This window comes from Pteropus vampyrus, unplaced genomic scaffold (assembly GCF_000151845.1).
Source record: "Pteropus vampyrus isolate Shadow unplaced genomic scaffold, Pvam_2.0 Scaffold5, whole genome shotgun sequence".
Taxonomy (NCBI): domain Eukaryota; kingdom Metazoa; phylum Chordata; class Mammalia; order Chiroptera; family Pteropodidae; genus Pteropus; species Pteropus vampyrus.
Genome location: NW_011888786.1, coordinates 8,757,779 through 8,776,937, shown reverse-complemented (window position 1 = coordinate 8,776,937; position 19,159 = coordinate 8,757,779). Strand labels below are relative to the sequence as shown.

Genomic DNA, 19,159 nt, shown 5'->3' with positions numbered 1-19,159 from the left:
GTTATTTAGGTAAATGTAAAGAAAACTATCAGCTCCCATAGTTTCTACAAAGGACATTAATTTGTGGAATTTCTTTTCCCCTGGCATTTTGAAAAAATAAGACAGTGTGAGACAATGGCCTGTGATTTCTGGTTCTTTGCGACAGGCATCTTTTTTCTTGGCAGCATCTCCTCAGATAGACAGCCGACTCTGCTTCCAGGCTGCCACACGTGCAGGTTTCAGACTTGAGAATGTTTTTTCCCCACACTGTGAGATTTTAGGCAGATCATCTGCTCTCACTCTAAGCCAACAACATACTTCAAAGGAGCTGTGAGAATATTTCAGAGGGTTGAGAGCTGGAAGCGTGGGCATCATCAGTGACGAGTAGAAAGAGTATAACGGAGTGTCCTCTGCATTCTACCAAGTGAGATCAGCAGGGGTCCCCACCTTCCAGTTGTCCCCAAAAGAATGAGCTGTCTTTTCCTACTGCAAAGAGAATTGTCAAGTATTTACATCCTCACTCATTATGGATTGTGATTTAAAAATACACATATTTGGTGTAGTAAAATACATATAACATAAAATTCCTCAGCGTAACCATTTTTAAGTATACTCTTCAGTGGTGTTAAGGACCGTTCATATTGTTATGCAACAGATCTAGAAGTTTCTCATCTTGTAAAACTGAAACTCCATACCCATTAAACAACATCCATTCCCGCCCCAACGCCCCCAGGCCCTGGGAACCACTATCCTATTTCCCGTCTCTATGACCTTGACTACTCTAGGTACTTCATATAAGTGGAATCACACAGTATTTGTCCTTTTGTGATTGGCTGATTTCACTGAGCATAAAGTTCTCAGCGTCTGTCCATGTTGTAGCATGTGTTGGAATCTCCTTCCTTCTTAAGGCTGAATAATCTTCCATCGTATGTATATCCTGCATTTTGTTTATCCATTCATCAGTTGATGGACACTTGGGTTGCTTCCACCTCTTGGCTATTGTGAATAGCGCTGCTGTGGACAGAGGTGTGCAAATATCTCTTCGAGGTTTGGCTTTCGATTCTTTTGGATGTAGACTCAGAGGTAGGATTGCTGGATCACGTGGTAATTCTATGTTAAATTTTTTGAGGAACCGCCATACTGTTTCTTATAGCAACTGTACCGTTTTACACTCCCACTGACAGTGCACAAGGGTTCCAGTTTCTCCACATCCTTGCTGACACTTGTATTTTCTGGGTTTTTGACTGGAGCCACTCTCATGGGTGTGAGGTATAATTTATGTGTGTAGCTTATTTAGTGGGGAACGTTTGGTTTAACAGCAATTAAGAGTAATGCTCTCATAAAGTGACATAATGTCTGTGAAAGGGCTTCATGGATGGAAAGGTATCATATGAGTATGAGCGATAGGGTTGCCTGAATGGAGCTCCTCTCAGTCTGGCTTGAGGTACAGCTGTCTGATTCCATATGTATGTGTCTCTACCACTTGCTCAGTTACAAGCTTGTTGAGGGTAGCGCCAGCCCTGTAAGTATCCCCTTACCCTTCCGGTTATCCGCAGTGCCTATGAATAGTGCTGGGCATCCATTAGCTGCTTAGTTATCCGTCCTTCTTCCATATGACCTTACAGAGCACGTTTCTGCACCATTTCCCTCAGAGAACATACCTCACCCACCCACGCTTCTCAGCTCGCCTGCCCTGCAAACAGCCTTCAAGCCCCAACTCAGATACTGCTGCCTCACGTCATCTTTCCTGTCTCCCCATTCAGATAGCTCCATCTCCCATGCTGCCTTTGCCATTTTGTGGCTTTCCCCTTTGCCGCCCCTGCCTTACTGCATTATGGTTGTTGATTTGCCTGTTTGACATGCAACTTAGATGTCTTCAAAGACAGGAACAAGAACTAGGTTTTCTTTGAAGAGCCTTGATAAGTATTTGTTGAGTAATCAAATGTATTCTAAATGAGTAAGTGATCTCCTTGTAAGTTCTCAAAAAGTCTGTGTTGAGTCAGTGAGCCACTGAAGGAGTGAGGAGTTTGGCTTCTGAGAGACAGAAGTTCAAGGTCTGCATTATCCAAGCCATGACACCACTCCAGACTGAGAGAGTTCTGTGGGCTTATTTGTTTTCTCACACACTCCCTTTGCCTATTCCCTCTCAGTAGCTGCTGTTCTGGCTCTGAAAACACCCCTATGAACATAGTTCTGTTTCCCAGGTCTGCAAGGAGACCAGAATTCTTCTTAATCTGTGCACACCCATTAAAAAAGAACTCTCGAAATGTGGCCCTCGCTGTTCTCTCTTTCATGTATCTGTAATCTAGTTGCTGAGGTATACAGATGGCCAGATGTAAAACCCCTTAGGTACACGCGAACCCAATCCAGCTCCTATGTGTCGAGTACCTCCAAACACCATGCTGGGCCCTGGGGCGACCATAGTGAAAAGCGTAGACCAGCCCACACACCAAACTCTGCCAAGTGCCAGAGGATGTGGAGGAAGGAGGTTTCTTAAATGTTGACAGCTGATATGCTAACCTGGTGTAAAATGCAGCTGTCCCCTCTGGTGGTTCCCACTCTGAAGTATCACAGGACTTGTTCCTTGCCTCCCAGAGTTGGCATGCCTTTGGATTAAAGATGGCAGCGCTCCTTGGGGTACCCAGCTACATGCGGTGCATATAGAGGTGGCAGAAAACCCTTCCTGCCTCCTGGCATTCCAGGGCCGCTGCACTGTATCCTGATTTCCTTGCTTGGCATGGAAATTATTCTGTACTACTCTGTCCTGAAATTCACCACTGTCCAGGCTCTGGGTGGCATCCAAACTAGACCCCGTACTTGAGTCTTCCTGACCATTCTGATTGGTCATCCTCTCTGTTGTGTCCTGGAAAATCTCTAATTCTGTAGGAAAATGGCTCCTGTCAGGGCATGGAAATCACCCGATTATTAGCATTTTCGGCTTTTTCTCCTGCTCGATCGCAGTATTTTAGTGTGCGCGCCTTTTCACGCTTTAAGAGGTGTGCTGGCTATTTCTTTTGTTCTCCTGTTACTTCTCCTTGTCAGAATGGAACTCTTTGAACTCAAAAACTCTTTGCCTGGGGCACTGGCATTCAGGGAAAAGAGGTGGTGAGGACTGGCATGGAAAGAGACTGCAGGAATGACAATGGCAAGCGGGGCTCGTGGCCCAGGAGCTGGTTATAGGAGTGAGGAAGGATGCACTCAGGGGCAGGTGGGACCTGAGGCAGGGAGAGACAGGTGAGAGAGACAGGTGAGCTGGCCAGCACGTCCCGCTGGACATCTGCTCTGGGGCCAGAACTGCTTGCTCCCTTCCTTCCTTTCATCCTGAACTGGGCACTTCAGCTCACTGGAGTTGGTGACTGTGGCTACAGGAAATCTGAGGTCTGCCAGCAAATGGTTCTCAGGAGGAGGCCAGGTCCAAGCCCGGCTCACCTCCCAGGGCTGACACCATCTGTATTGTTCCTTCAGGGCAGCGAGCAGACTCCTGACCCAGGCTCTGCAGTGCTGAGTGCAGGGGAAGCGGTGCCTCCGCACAATGTGCCCACGGGGCTGGCTGCACTAACGTCACTCTAATTTGTTTTCACCTCTTCTTATTTTTGCCTACAATTGCAGTGTTTATTTGGAGACTCTAAAATGCAGAGCATAGAAATTGTAGAAATACAATGATGTTCCTTCATAATGCCAGGATACCGTGTCCTTTAAGAGCTGGTTTTCACTATTGTTCATTGCAGAGCCGTCATCTTTATTTTTATCTTATTGAAGAAAGCATTCATTCTAGTTTACAAAATACACGAGAGCACATAGAAAGGGCTGTACTCCTTCTGCCCAGAGAATCCCTGATAACAGTCCTGACAGGGGTAGCGGGGAGAAGGGCAGAGGGAGGAAGGAGAGAAATTACATCTATAAAACCTGAAAATTTGCACAGAAAATTACACAGCGTTAACTTCCAAGATAGAAATTAGCGACTTAGGTGTCGGGAACCCAGTGCAGCTCACTTGATCAGACGTAAATGAGGAATGCAGTGTTTTTTTCAACTAGAAAACTTGGTGAAGATCTTTTTCTGCTTAAATGACATTTTCTCCTTTCACTTTTATGGTTTTTCACTTTCAAACTTCTACTTTGGATGGATTATACTTTTTGAAAGCTTGAAACTAGAAATGACTTTCCTATTGATATCCCAGTGACTCTCAGGAGAAGTGAGTTGGTTTTTCTCCTGAATTCTCAATCAGATGCTGACTCCAGGTTCTTCAGGAAGAGGCCACCTTCTCATTTTCTTTTTGCCTCTTTAACGACGGACGCACAAATGGCGACCTTATGGCATGGCCGTAAAAAAAAAGAAAGAAAGAAAGAAAGAAAGAAAGGAAGGAAGGAAGGAAAGAAGGAAAGAAGGAAGGAAGGAAGGAAGGAAGGAAGGAAGGAAGGAAGGAAGGAAGGAAGGAAGGAAGGAAGGAGGGAGGGAGGGAAAGAAGGAAGGAAGGAAGGGGAAAATTAACAATGCTGTGCTACCTGGAAAATAATAAGGTTAATGAACAGTGCTGATTCCCTTTGTTTCCTTGGCTTCTGGTGCAGGAAGGAAGAAAATCGAAAAGTGTCTCCTTTTTCTATTTGTTTTTCATTACACCATTAATCTCCATAAACAAGGCATGTTTTTTAGTTACAGATCAACTAGAAAAAATACATATGCTAAACCAGATGGGTGAAATTAACAGTTTCATTAAACTGATTTCAAAATTGCCAGTTTTACAATATCGCCAGTGACTTGATGGCTTTGATGGTGTGCTACAGTTAGAATTTGAACTTTAAAGAATGTGCAAAATGAGCAGTTTTGCTGTAGACTTATTTTTTATTATATTCACTAGTGCAGAAAATTGTTTAGGTTCTTTTGCCGAGAAAATACTGATTGGTAATATTTGGGGGGAGTTCATGTTTATATGGTAAAGAACTCATGAAGCCTTTCAACCTGCCTACGTTTCAATCTGCAAAGGTTTTTTTTTTTTTTTGTGCTAACGATTAGAGCTTTTGACATGTTCCTCTTTTGTTCCTTATTCTCCAGCAATCCGAGCTACCTGCACACTCCTGCTAAGGATTTCTGGGGTTCTGTGCCAGGGGTCAGCAGGGCAAGTGTTTCTTTTGGAGCTTCATTTGGTTTGGAGTCTCTTCTCTCCTCTGAGCCCACAAAGCCTGTGTCCATGGCTACTCAGGCAAAACTCATCATCTTAGTTAGGTGTTTGGCAGAGCAGGTGAGGCAGGGATGAATCGTTCCCAAAATGCTGATGTTAATTTGCTCAGAATGTGCACAGAGGGGCATCTGAGATGAGCACATATTTAAAAGTAAATATATGAATAAGTAGAAGTAGGATTTCTTTTGCAACTCCATTTGAGTGCCGCAGTGCACACTGCATTCATTGAAGGTTTATATCTCATCGAATGGTTGAGTAGAGTAAATTCTCTCAACTATGCAAAGGGAAAAACCAACATTAGATCTCCAGCCTCCCGGTGGAAAGAGTGTTGTTATTCAGATGTATCTCAACAGACGAGCAGAAGGAAATGTTCAAAGATGTTCACTTACACGTTATTGGTTATAGCAAAACCCCTGGAAGCAACCCAACAGTCTAAAAATAGAGAACTGGGCAGAAAAACAGCCCTGCTATAGAATGCAATACTATTGAAGCTTTAGGAAGAATGAGCTTCTGACAGCCATGGATGGACACTCATGATGTGTGGTTAATTTTTAAAAGTTGAAGGTCAGAATCTATAGGAGTTTTTTGAGAAGAAAACTTGCATGTATATATGCAGAGAGATGTGAATATGAATTATTGTCCGTGCAAAAGAGGAGTCCAGAAACAACACACCAGGCTTGTAACTGTATTTATCTTTGCTATTAAGAAGGATTGGGAGAGAGAGAACTTCTGTTTTTATTTTCTAAAAATATGCATTGTTTGATTTTTTTTTTTTTTTACAAAAAGCTATTTTTTTAGGGATCAAAAAAAAAAAAAAATACAGAAAGAGGAGCAAATTCTATTTGTTTACTAAGGTGATTTTTTTCCCCAGCAACCACCACTTGAGATGGAAAGTGTAAAGCAGAAACCCCAAGAGGTCTGGGGTGAGGAATTCCAGGAGGCAGGAGATAAGACTTCTTAGCAATAGGTGGAGGTGTGGGTGGGCTCCTTCCCTACAGCTGGGCAAAGACACATGCCCCCCTCTCAGGGGCAGCCAGCCCAGCCCGCCTGTGTACCCACTCGTAACTAATGGCTTGGGTTTCACAGAGACCAGGATGCCACTAGTCTCTGTGCTTAGCTTGGATCTCTGCGAGGGAATTGCCCTTAAATAAATTCAGTCTCATCTCAGAGCTTCCCATTCAAGTTTCTCCACATCGAAAACTCATGTCTCTTCATTCCCTTATGGAGTGCTGCTGATAGAGTGAATCTCTCGTGGCCTCCTGAAAGCCGTTAGTAACATTTTAATTTTGGGTAGAATGAAGAAAAATCAAAGAAAAATGTTGGACATAATTTTTAGGCAGATAAAATTTTAGTCTGAAATAAATCGGTCGTTTCTCTTTAAATGTAAATAGTATCTTCAATGCTATGTGCTCTTTGGTAACAACGTAAAATAGAAAGTAAACACTCGTTGTCTAAATTAATAAACAAGAGAGATGAATAATGTAGACAGACTTTAGAAGACTAACAATTACTTGAAACGACCATATAACTTGATCGTTATAATGCTTAAAAGCTTAAAATGTTTATCAGATTTATACGAGGATTAGGTCAAAAGAAGTATCATATAGCTTAAAGCAGTTGCGTAAAGAGGTTTCTAATTTGATGGAAAGGTGCTTATTAGGACAATTGGTAGCCTGTTAATCAGGAGGTAGGTGAAGCAGAGTGAGTAGGAACCCTGGCCTTCCTGATCAGCAAAGCTGGATTTAGAGCTTGGCTCAGCCACGTGCCAGCTTTTGTAACTTTAGACAGGTTAGTTGACCTCTCCAGGCTTCAATCTCCTCATCTGAAAAAATGAGGATGCTGATAATAGTACCTACCTCGTAAAAGTGTTCAGATTACGTGACATAATTTACATAAGATGCCTAACCCAATCTTTGGCATTTCGTACACCCTCAGTAAAAGTTGACTCATTCGAAATTGTTTTTAGAAACCCCCGAGAAAAACTAGAGGCAGAAGATAAGAAAGCATCTCAAAATATGGTTCTTTTGCTCAACTTTTAGAGCAGCACCTAGGAATTATTTCTGAAATAAAACACATTTTTTTTTTCCAAGAGTCTAAGAGGGAAAAAAGTCTCTCTGGAAGTTTCGGTGGTCCTGATTTGGCACTGAGATACACTGTGTAAATTACTCTCTCGAGGCGCTGTCTCAGCTATATAAGGCACATCCTTTTTCCTAGGATACTAGGCTGTCATTTGGTGCCAAAGAAAAAGCTATTTACAGAATGACACCGTGGCATCCCCAAAGGGTTTGATTTACCTCTCCGGAAGGTGGTATATTTCAAGGTTCTGCGGAACCGACTATATTAATAACTCAGGTGGTTTAATTGGCTTTCCCTCTTCTTTCTAAAGCCATGTCGATCCCATGGTAATTAATTGTGTGGGCTGTGATTTGTGTTATTTACAGTGCCAAGGAACCAAAATGAATCTGTATTAGGAATTGGCGGGAGGATATTTGAAAAGGCTATAGAGAGACTCTCCAGTGTTGATGGTCTTCACCAAATTAGCTCTGTCGTCCCCTTCCTGATGGATTCCAGCTGCTGTGGCTATCATAAAGCATCCTACTACCTCGCAGTCTTTTATGAAACTGGATTAAATGTACCTCGGGATCAGCTGCAGGTAGAGTATTTCATGGGTTCCAAGGATATCAGTCACTCACATCAGAATAATGCTCTCATGTCTCAAGAGCAACCCGACAGGTTCACGCTCCCTGGAATCCTTTAAAAATCTTTCCACTCAAGAAAAACGTCCTAGGGCTGTGTTAAACACAGTATCTCCTGCTTTCGGTTTCCCCTCTTAGTCTTGGGCACGTGATTAGTATACATGAAGGAATAATTTAGGCAGGGCTTACCAGAAACTCAGCCCTTCAAGGACAGGTATCTCTTACTCAAGTTTCATACCACTCTGGCTGTGGGACCATTATCCTAATACTTTTTAGTTAAGTGAAGTCAGTTGGTCCTCTAAGCCAAGTATTGTCGCATCCAGCCTTCTACCGTCCAAATAGAAGCCATACCAGATGGTTTTACTTTTGGTTTCAGATCCAGATTTATTATGCAACTTGCCTAACATTTGGAATCACATTTTTATAAGTGCTACTAAATGGCCCCTAATCCCTTTTAGTTTTCAAATTCACGCACTGGATTTGGAGATTCGTACTGTGTAGACACACCCAGATGGCTCCATTTCCTTTTCAGTGACTTCTTTGTGTGTCTCTGGCTTATAGAAGCTCATGATTGATTGCCAGCTTTCCTGAGTCCGAGTCAATCCCCACAAAGGTGGAATACTGTAGAAGCTTCTAGCCTGGTCTCTGCCACAGAGTGGTTGGTTGACCATAGATAAATGACTTCACCTCTCTGGGCCTCTATTTTCTCAACTGTGAAGTGAGGGTGGTCTATCTGAAAAGACCCTTCCCAACACTAACATTGTGAGACTGTGAGGTCGTCACATGGCCTGCTCTTCAGACCGTCGGACTGTAGCTGAAGCTGACCAGGGATCCTTACAACAGCCAGCGGATACCCAGAGAGATGCTGTGAGAGAAGTCGGGGGAAGGCCCGTGTTTTCACTGAGAAAAGGGCAAAAGTCAAGGAATTTTAAGCTATGAGACATTTAGAAGGATAGATCACTTGGAATCTGTCAATCATTAGAAAGCCGTTGTGCTTTCTTTTCTAAAGATTTTTTCAAAGGCATGTTAGCATATGTTTCGAATGAGTAGGCTCATATATAGGGATGGGGCCAGATGGTTGGATTTTATGACCCTTATCTATAATCTTGTGAACAGTGTCAATTTCTTCCTACCAGGGCATGTTGTATAGTTTGGTTGGAGGCCAGGGAAGTGAGAGGCTTTCTTCAATGAATCTTGGGTACAAACACTACCAAGGTATTGATAACTACCCCCTGGACTGGGAGCTGTCCTATGCCTACTACAGCAACATTGCCACGAAGACACCCCTCGACCAGCATACGCTACAAGGAGATCAGGTATGAAAGAAAAATGGGAGGAAGTGGTTATAGCCCTTTTTACCAGGACTTCCTGAATTTTTATAAAGTGTCTGTATCTGTGGCTGGTTTATTCGCTGGCCTCCAGAGGATGAACATAATCTAATGGAGAGAAAAGCTTTCTTTCACTCTCCAATTTGTATTTCTTGACTGTGTTCTCAGGCTGAATGTAGACACAATCTTCCATCCATGCATGGAAAGCTTTTCATGAGCGGGAGGACTGCTACGCAAAATGTAGATCTGGCCCTTGGTTTTGATTTTGCAAAAAAGGTGTACCAGAAACATAGGCATCTTTTTTTTTTTTTTGCTAAGACCATGTGAAGTGGTGAGCACTGGAGATTTCGAGGGTATTTAATCACCTTGAGTTGGGAGGGGGGCAGTAAACAAAGGGCTCCCATTTATATGTAACGAGCAAGCAGGGTCTGTGACATGAGGAAGCCCACTCCATCCCTTGCTATGCTCCCGTTGCATCTGTCCCTATCGTGTGAGCCTTGCTAGTCCAGTGCTCCCAGGTGACCAACAGCATGTGACATTTGAAGACTAGATCCTATCTCAGTTTAAGGACTGGACAAGGAACACTAACTCTCACCCATAATTTTGCAGGCTCCCAAATTTTTTTGACTCAATGGGCAAAGAGATCAATGGCTCACATCTACCCAAAACACATCTTGTGTTACGTTAGACCAACTGATGTTTTGTTTCGAGACTCGTTTGGATGATGGCAAAGAAAAGGGTATAAGTAAAGGTGCTAGTGTGGGAATGCGGGGAAAGCTGCCTCAAGATGATGGAGCTCTGTACCCGGAGGGAGTAGACCATGACGTAGTTACCCTCTCGGAATATATTTTTCTATATCCTCTTTCTCCAGAAAGGATTTAAGATATTCTGATGGTCATAACACTTGAAGTGGTCAAGTTGAGAGGAAGTACCAGTAGTTTATACCAAGAGTCAGCAATTTTTTTTTTTTTTTCTGTAAGGGCCAGATAGTAAATATTTTAGACTCTGCCTATATAGTCTCTCTTGCAACTACTCGACTCTGCAATATATGAGGCGGTATATGAATGAATGGGGTGCCGAATGTGTGCAGCCATAGATAGTACGTAAACTGCTGTGCCAGATTGGACCTTGAACTAGGCCGTAAACTCTTGATTTTCCCTGCTTATGCTCAGCGAGCTTAGGGGATCGGCCTGGCTAGGTCAGGACGTGGAATCTTAGGCTGAGCAGCTAGTTGAGAACCAGACCACTCACTGTGCCCCTGCACTGTTCCTGTTTTGCACTCAGAAATCCACAGTGTGAAAAATGTGTGCTTTGATGACCGGGAATGGATAGAAAAGAAATCGACAGTGACCGCTGTATGGTTATGAAATAAATGACTCAAAGATATATGCTGTCAGTGAACATTAAACATGAGTCAGGCTATAAAACACCACAAGGCTGTCTATATAGACATTCTGATTCCTTTAGGAAATAATGATTTATTTTGAATAAACTTCCACATTCTTATCATCATTATATATTTTCTCTTGGTGTATATAAACTATGTGCAAGATTTGACCTCCGTTTGACAGGAATTTAATAATTGATAAAAGTTTTTTAAAAGAATTATTATGAAGAGCGGTCATGCAAAATCAAGTCACGAAATAATATTGACATCGTTCTACTAAGCCTGAATGTGTTAACGATGTCCTATATGTATATATTATACTTTTAAGAATTCTAATTCGGCACAAATTAGCAACAGGAAACGGTATATTGCTAACAAGCTCCTTTTCTTTTGAAGATTTGGCACATGAAACGTTATGATTATGAAAGAAAATGTTTAATTGGTCAGAACCAGAGAAGATGAATAGAAAAGATCCGTCTTGCAGCTGAAAAGTCGTATGATTAAGAATCCCAGATACGAATTACATAGTTAGAAGAGTTGTGTCATAGCTCATTTTCTTAAAAATGTGTAATTAATGGCTTCTTGAGAATTTAAGCAGGTGTCATACGTTGACTTAAATGTCCTTTTGTTGAGAACTCTATTAATTCACCAGCAGCACGTAACAGATGAGGAGATACAGAAAGCCAGACCTCTAATTAGCAAACGAAGGCTCCGTCAGAAGTTTCTTTCTTGATTCTTGTTTCATTTTCTCTTTTATGTAACTCGTGGTTCACATCATTTTATCTTCTTTATTAGTAATCTCTCTTCACATCACTTCTTTATGATTTAGTGAGACTCGGCTTCAGGTTAAAGAAAAAGAAGATGCTTGGGTTTTGTTTGTTTTGTGACTTAATCGCAACGATGATTCTCTCTACTTTTTAGAACCTGCTTTTCCAAAAGGTTTGGTCCCAGCCTGCTCTCTCTACACCTGCTAGAGGGGTAGGGATCTCGTCTAATCCATCCCCCTGGTTTTAACTGTCCTCCACATACTGAAGACACTCAAACCTTCCTCTCCAGCTGAGATAGTTCTTACAATCTGCATCTACAATCATGACATACTGCAAAGGAAATGCACCATCTCTTTCTCTCCATTCCCCACAAACATCTTAACTCAGGGGTCCCCAACCCCCCGGGCCATGGACTGGTCCCTGTCCGTGGCCTGTTAGGAACGGGGCTGCACAGCAGGAGGTGAGCAGCAGAGGAGCGAGTGAAGCTTTGTCTGGATCTGCATCCGCTCCCCAGCGCCAGCATCGCTGCCTCAGCTCCCCGTCAGGTCATCAGGCATTAGATTCTCATGGGAGCGCCGGTTCCTGGTGTCAAAAGAGTTGGGGACCGCTGCCTTAGCTGACGGCACCGTTGGCCTGGGATGGCGTGACGCTTTCTCTGACACTGGGTCCAGGAGGTCTGAGGACTGGAGAGTCTCCAGACATCAGAGCTCCTCTGACCTGGTCAGCAAGTTTTAACCCTGTAGTATAGGCTGCGAAGTGATTGTTCTAGGGACCTTGATTTATAACACAGCAATGACAACAACAACAAAAAACCCAGAAGCTACAGAAGATGCCACTGGTCAGTCTGGGACTCTGGGTCCCCGACGGCAACTACTCAGCTCTGCCTCCGTCTTCACCCCCCCTGTTGTCTCTCTGTGCTACAGCTTCTTTCTGGATTGGTCACTTTCCCATACGAAGCATCATTCCTGGTCACCAATGTTTGAATGAATGAACAAGCAAATGCTGTTCCCTTTTAGGGCTGTCCCTTCATCAGATGTGTTTGTAGGTGGTCAGCTTTCACAAAAGGCCTGGGCCTGTGGCACTGACCCCTTGTTGCCACCACGCTGACCCCAGAACAAGGAGAACCGCCTGGCTGGGTGTGGCTGCTGGGCTAGATTTGCCAAGACCAGGTCCTGGGTCTGCTCCTCACTAGGCGTGACATCTTGGATGATTCCGCCCACCTCTCTGTACAGTTTTGCACCTATAGAATGGGAGCTTGGTGGCCTGCACCTCATGCGGTGGCTACAGCATGAGTAAGGCAATCCATACAATGTGGAGCCCAGCCCACTGTGTGAGCTCTCTCAAATGTTTCTGACCCAGCACTCCCACCTCAAGTTCTGTGCCTTCCACCTTCTAAAGTATGCAGTTCTCTTAGATAACTCTTCATCCCCACGAGGCAAAGCTTCGAGCTGGACGAAACTGCAAATACCAATAGGAGGGCTGACGTTCTAAATTGCTATCAGCCTTTCGCACGTTAGAATGAACCATGGACCTAAAACGTAACGAGTTACCCTTACCAAGAGCTTACCATGTACCAGACACTCTGCTGAGATCTCACAGGCAATCTCATTTAATCCTCATGCAACCCTACGAGGGCAGTATGAGTGTTATTCCCATTTTATAGATGAGGCAACTGGATGCAGAGAAGCTAAAGAACTTGCCCAAAGTCACACAGCAAATGAGTAGCAGGGCCTGGATTTGAACCTTGGTCTTTCTAACTCTGTGCACTACAAAAATAATGGCCAAGAGATTGAATACTTTACACATAGCAGGTACCGTGCTAAAGTCCATTGTATGGCTGCAGAAACGGAGTCTCAGATAAATAAAGTTAGTGGCCCAAGGCCCACAAGTAGGTAATGGTGAGTGAGACTTTCCCTTGGTCTGATGTGAAGGTTGTGCTCTTGATGGCCCCACCTTGCTGCAAGGTGCGATGCCACTGCCCGAGGTGCCTTGGTTGGGGACAGCAATACAGAAGATAAAAGTGTTCCTTCTCTGTAGTTATTCATGGTTGCCAGGTCCTCTGGAAACATGGCCTCTGCCAAGATCCCCTCATGTCACTGTTGGATAGAGTTCACTGTGTACCAGGGCAGACGAAGAAATGTCCTTCCAGACTCACGAGTCCCTTTCAGGGTAGTGAGGCCGGGCAGGGACTGTGGCCCATAGCCAGCTGGCCTGGGTGACTCCTAAGTTTGAAGAATTAAATATATGACCTTGAGTAAATTACTAAACCTCTCTGGATCTCAGTTTTCACATCGGTGAATTGAGGATATTGATTGTGACTGTCTTATAATTCGGTGAGTCATTCTGAGCAAAGCAGCTAGAACAGTGACTGGCACGCAGTCCAGGCTGGGTATCGTGATATAGCATCACTGCCCGAGAGCGGCAGAAATGCCTAAAAGTATAAATCCTGCAGGGTGGGAACTGTGTCTTCATGTGTTGTGTCTTTCTTTTAAATCCCACAATAAAATTAAGGAGGAAAAGAAGAAAAACGACCCAAAATCAAAACACCCAATCTCTCCAGTTGTATGACAAATGTCTAGCTGTGAATTCCATTATTTGAGCAGCTCGAGCTTCAGCCCAATTCCTGGCTCGTCACAGACGGTCATGTTCCCTGGAGTTTGAGCTGAAGTGCCCACTCATTGGCTATACGCTTGGCAAGAGGTTAATGAGATAGAGTGACCTGTGTCTAGGCAGGATTCCGGAACCTTCTCACTAGAGGACATCGTGGGGGAGCAGGTCAGAGCCTTGTCTTTGGACTCAAGCCAGCCTGGCTTCCAGAGCCAGCTCTACAATGTGACCTCGAGTTCATGGTTTCATCTTCTGTGCCTCCGTTTCTTTGCCTGTAAATTGAGGACAGTGCTATTTGGGTCATGGCCTTGTTATGACAACTAAATTAAAAAAAAAAAAAAGTTGTTAAACCCTCAGCACAGAGTTGGTTTCAATAAAAGGCAATGGGCATTATTATTTTCATCGTTGCTCTTTGCTTGGTGGCCTCCTGAGGTTAAACATCCGACAGGAATCGATGCCTCCTGGTTTTGAGTCCTAGCACTGTCCCCAAGTCTCAGCCCCCTAGTGGCCCTGAAAGGGAGGTGGCTGAGAGACCTCAGGAACTGGGCTGCAGGCTAGAGTTTGTAAATCCAAGTATTTTTCCTAACTCACCGACAGAGAGTGTCAGGAGGGAAATCAGCCCCTTGTTCTCTGAAGCTGTTCCCCCAAACTCATGCAGATCCAATTTTACCACCATCTGCCTGTGGCTGCGCCGGTGCGGGAAGCCCTTTCCAGTACCTCTGCGGTGTTGTTAGATATAATTCATTATGTATAAGGGGAGACCGTGAAATAACACGAACTTTTTTTTTTCTTTTCTTTTTGATAAACAGCCAAAATTTCTACATCAAAATGAGTCTTATTTTCTTCAAAAGAGTCAGATACCTGGGAGACCGTGCACAAATGCAAAGCGTTTTTGCGAACTTTCCCGTTAGGTTCCTCTTTAGAGCCTCCAGCACATTCTTGCTCACGTCTTCAGCATTAACATGCCCTCTTTTTTTCAAGGTAGATTTAATTTTTGGAAATAGCCAAAAGATATTTGAAGCCAAGCCTGCTCAATAAAAAGAGTTAGTCATGCAGGATAATAACACTTTGGGATAAAAAATAGGTTATACTTAGAAAATATTGATTTACCTTTTTGATGCTGCGTATAATCTGGTTCTGAAATCAGAGGCAGAAAAGTGGACTTCTGAACAAGTTCGAGCAATAGAAGTGGAAGTGGAATAAATTTTGTCTTCTCAAAGCAAATGCTTTGATAGGTGCAAAAATACTCATTTAGATACTTTAGATGCAATATACCCATTTAAAAAGAATTTGATCTTACGACATTGTGGACACACCTCGTATTTCAATTATTCATATATTTTTTCCATGAGCAGCTTCCGGTTTACGTCATATCTTTTGCATGCCCGTATCATTTGGATATTCCCTTTCTCCCCTTCTTCCTTTCCTTCTTCCCTCTCTTCCTCCTTCCCTTCCTCCCTTCCTTCCTTTTTAGGCATATGTTGAAACAATTAGACTAAAAGATGATGAAATACTCAAGGTACAAACCAAAGAGGATGGAGACGTCTTTATGTGGCTGAAGCACGAAGCTACCCGGGGCAATGCCGCAGCTCAGGTAAGAAGCAGTCCATCGGCTTAGAAATCTGCAGTCACAATAGACCAATTTATGCCGTGGTAACAAAATATCCCAGACTTAAGTGGCTTATAACAGTGCTGGTTTATTTCTTGCTCACACTACCTGTCTGAGAAAAGTCAAACACATGGGCTGTGCTATCATATCATAGGCTCCTAGGAACCCAAACTAGCAGAGTCTTCATCTCGATACTTGCTTCCAAAACTATTGAAACAGGACGATAGCCATGGTACATCACAGGCTGACTCTTAATGCTTCTGTTCAGAAGTGGCACATGTCACTTCTCACATTTCATTGGCCAAAACAAGTCACTTGGTCACTCTTGACTTCAAGTGGGCTGTTAGCATAGTCCTACCCTGTACCCAGAGAGAGTCACAGTATTTATGATTGGTCCTGCAGACTATCGCCACACATTTTAGTGTATCAGGTAGAAATAAAAAGAAGCATCTTGGGGTACAGGAGAGATTAGATGGGTATCAAGAAGAAGGCCATAAATTAAGCTAAGAGAATTATAGAAAATCACCTGCAGCATATTAGACCAAAAAGATCAACCCTGTCTCTTGAACATGCCTTATCTTTTGGATGGACCTTTAGGAGGTACTAGAAGGACAGAAGGCTGGGAGAATGTCCCCTATCCACCTTCTTGCCTCAATTTCACTAGGAAGAAAGCCTCCTGATGGGAGCTCGCTAAGGCTGATTGTACCAGGAGGGGAGTGACCTCCTTCCCAAAGGATTTGGCTTTGGCTTCATGCTCCTGGTGAGCACACAGTGTCAGGAAGAGCCTCTGGGTCTGCTAAGTGGGTGGAAGACCAGAAATGGAAAGAGAAAAAAATAAAAATAAAAAAAAAACAGAAAAGAATGAACACATTGCCAAGCATACATTTCAGACAGTGGTAACCAGTCTCCCACTCTCTGTAGCTAGGTCTTGTAGCATTTCAGGAGATATTTCGCTGGAAGTTATAAGTACTTGGCGGGAGTGGGAGTGGGAAGGGAAGAGAAGCCTATGAGAGGAGAAGCAGAAAGAAGGAAAGACAATCAGGGGCCAACATGGGGCCAGAATGTTAACAGACATTGTCTCTGGCTTTATTCTTGGACAGCTATCCCTAGCCTGCAGTCTTTCTAGTACAGGAGGGAATTCTAGGGCATTGTTCTGGAAACGCTGCCAGATCCATTTCCTGTACTTCAGAGCTCACATAAACCTTCCTAGCAAAGGACACTTCATCCTTCCTTCATTCAGCAAATCTTTGTTGGGCAGCTTCTGTGAGCTTCTGTTGAGTGCTTGTGGGTGGGAGCTGAAGGGAAGAGGTCAGACGAATAACATCTTGAGGTTTCTACCCGCTAGAGAGCTCCCAACCTCGAGTTTAATTGTGGAGCCAGCCATGTGGACAAATGCTGGGATAGGAGGTAATAAGTGCTATAGAGAGACGCCCTAATTAATACAGATGTGCATAGACCTCTACACTCTTCACTGGCCAAAAGGATGGGCACTACCTCTCAAAAGAAGGGGTGTTGGAGGAGAGAAGACAGTTATAAATGTCTCCGTCCAGCTTTGGCCCTGGGTGCAGTTGATTTGTTCACACGCATGCACTCGTGAACACATACACACACACACACAGATGCGCCATTTCCAACTTGTGTTAAGGACTTGTATTTACACAAGTCCACCTTCAGGGCTCTGGCCCCCAGTTGGAAGATGACATACATGTCTACCTTGGTTCTCAATACAAAAACATTCCAAGCCAGGTTTGTCTTCTCACCTTTTGAAACCTTAAGTTAAACATTACACAGGAAAGTCATTATTCTAAATTGCTATTGTCTTGAAGCAACGATTGGCACAGATGTTGTTCTGGGGGCAGCAAGGTGTGGCCAAAAATCCTGAAGCAGCGATCGAGTGGTACGCCAAGGGTGCCCTGGAGACCGAGGACCCCGCGTTAATATATGACTATGCCATTGTGTTATTCAAGGTAAGGATTGCTCAGTGTGTGCTGAGGTTGTGTAGTTCTTGTCAGACTTCTGGAGCAGTTTCCTGTCGGCGTGCCGGCAAACAGAGAATTTGTAACTGAAAAAACAGTGTGCATTTACATCGCTCTCGATGAAAGGGGATATTTGCTGATAAGGCAGAGTCAGAAGCAGTCCCTGGTCTCATTTTTAATCATTAGTCTTATGTTTGGCACCTGGATTCTCTTTGCTTTCACAAGAGCTGTGACATTCTAAAGGAGACACCTGTGTTTTATGAATTGTACATGGTCGCCGACCCCCAAAGGTGCCGCAAGTTTGCCGCCAGGCAGAGTTGTCCTTGAATTACAGCTTAAAGGGCATGTTTAGGCTGGATCCCAGCAGTTCCACTGGTCAAACGAAGATCTTGGTTGTAAGCCAACAGGAGAAAAGTGGAGACAGGTGGGAAGAACATTAGTCCAGGAGGCAGAGGATGGGGTTCAAGTCCTTCTTCTGCTGTGTCTTCGGAGTTATCTGATTTCATGGGACAGTGGTGATGACCACACATTGAACGAAATAGCGTAACAAATGGGCTTTCAGAACTGTAAGATACTGTGTGTCTTATACAAAATAATAATAGTTCACAGTGATTAAGCACTTATTACCTGTTATGTGTATGAACACATTTCATCCTCACAGCAACCTTGCGAGGTAGACACCGTGATGTGTTATTATTGCTGTGTCTGTATGTGGTAATGGGCACAGAAAGGCTTTGTAACCTGTCCAAGTTTACACAACTGATACATTTCAAACCTGAGACTGGGATCCTGGCTTCAGAGTCTGTGATCTTCACTTCCAAACACAGAGACAGCAATTCGTGTTGGAAAAGTAAAGAGCTGTTGGCTCTGGTAAGGAAAGCCTTAGACCCTACGTCCATGCCAAAAGAAAGCAGCTGCCCCCAGGTCACAAGTGTCTTCAAACAAAGACATGGCTTTGTGTGGCCAGGCCCATCTCCAGAACCACAGCTGTGACCACTCACTGATGAACGGCCATGACTCCTGCTACATTTCACCTTCCAAAGCCTTAAAACCCATTGGTTGTTATGGTTTCCAAATCGATAGCCTGAACTTCCTCTTTCCAGTTGTCAAATCAACATGGACATGGTTTGCCTCTTAGCCACATGCCCATGCATTCATGTATCTATTCAATAAACACCCATTTAGGGCCAACAAAGTGCCAGACTCCGTGCTAGATGAAGGGATATATGGATGCATGAGCCATGTTTCTGGCCTCAGGGGACTCATGCACTGATGGGACAGAGACGGGCACAGAGGAGAGACACCTGTCCACCAGAGTCGGGCTTGGCCTCTGCCCAACTGCAGAGAAGATAAAGGCATAATTCAGACTTTACTTCTGCCCCCCAGAAACTCCCAAACTAGAGGGAGAGGCAGGCACATAAAGAAATTATTCTGGAGGTAACGTAACATTTCCTCAGGGTCTGACTTCCCAAATCTTAAAGCTTTTTTGGTTTTCCTGCATTCTAACTAAATTATCCCTGAGTGGGATGAAGGACGCTCTCATCTCAAGGAACATTGTTACCTCTGGCCAAAAGGTCTCTTTAAATGTGTTCCACGTGAAAGAACCCCATGCAGAAAACGGACTCTCCAAGTG

General features: G+C 43.8%; 1 protein-coding gene across 2 annotated transcripts in view; it reads left to right on the top strand.

The window, feature by feature from the left end:
• SEL1L3 (SEL1L family member 3) overlaps positions 1-19,159 on the top strand; it is a 93,514-nt gene that overhangs the window by 41,108 nt on the left and 33,247 nt on the right. For both annotated transcript variants that reach the window (XM_011365406.2, XM_011365397.2), the window contains exons 10-13: positions 7,598-7,809; positions 8,989-9,168; positions 15,416-15,535; positions 17,377-17,517. In XM_011365406.2, the coding sequence (XP_011363708.1) occupies positions 7,598-7,809; positions 8,989-9,168; positions 15,416-15,535; positions 17,377-17,517 (653 nt within the window). The remainder of the gene's footprint in view (positions 1-7,597; positions 7,810-8,988; positions 9,169-15,415; positions 15,536-17,376; positions 17,518-19,159) is intronic.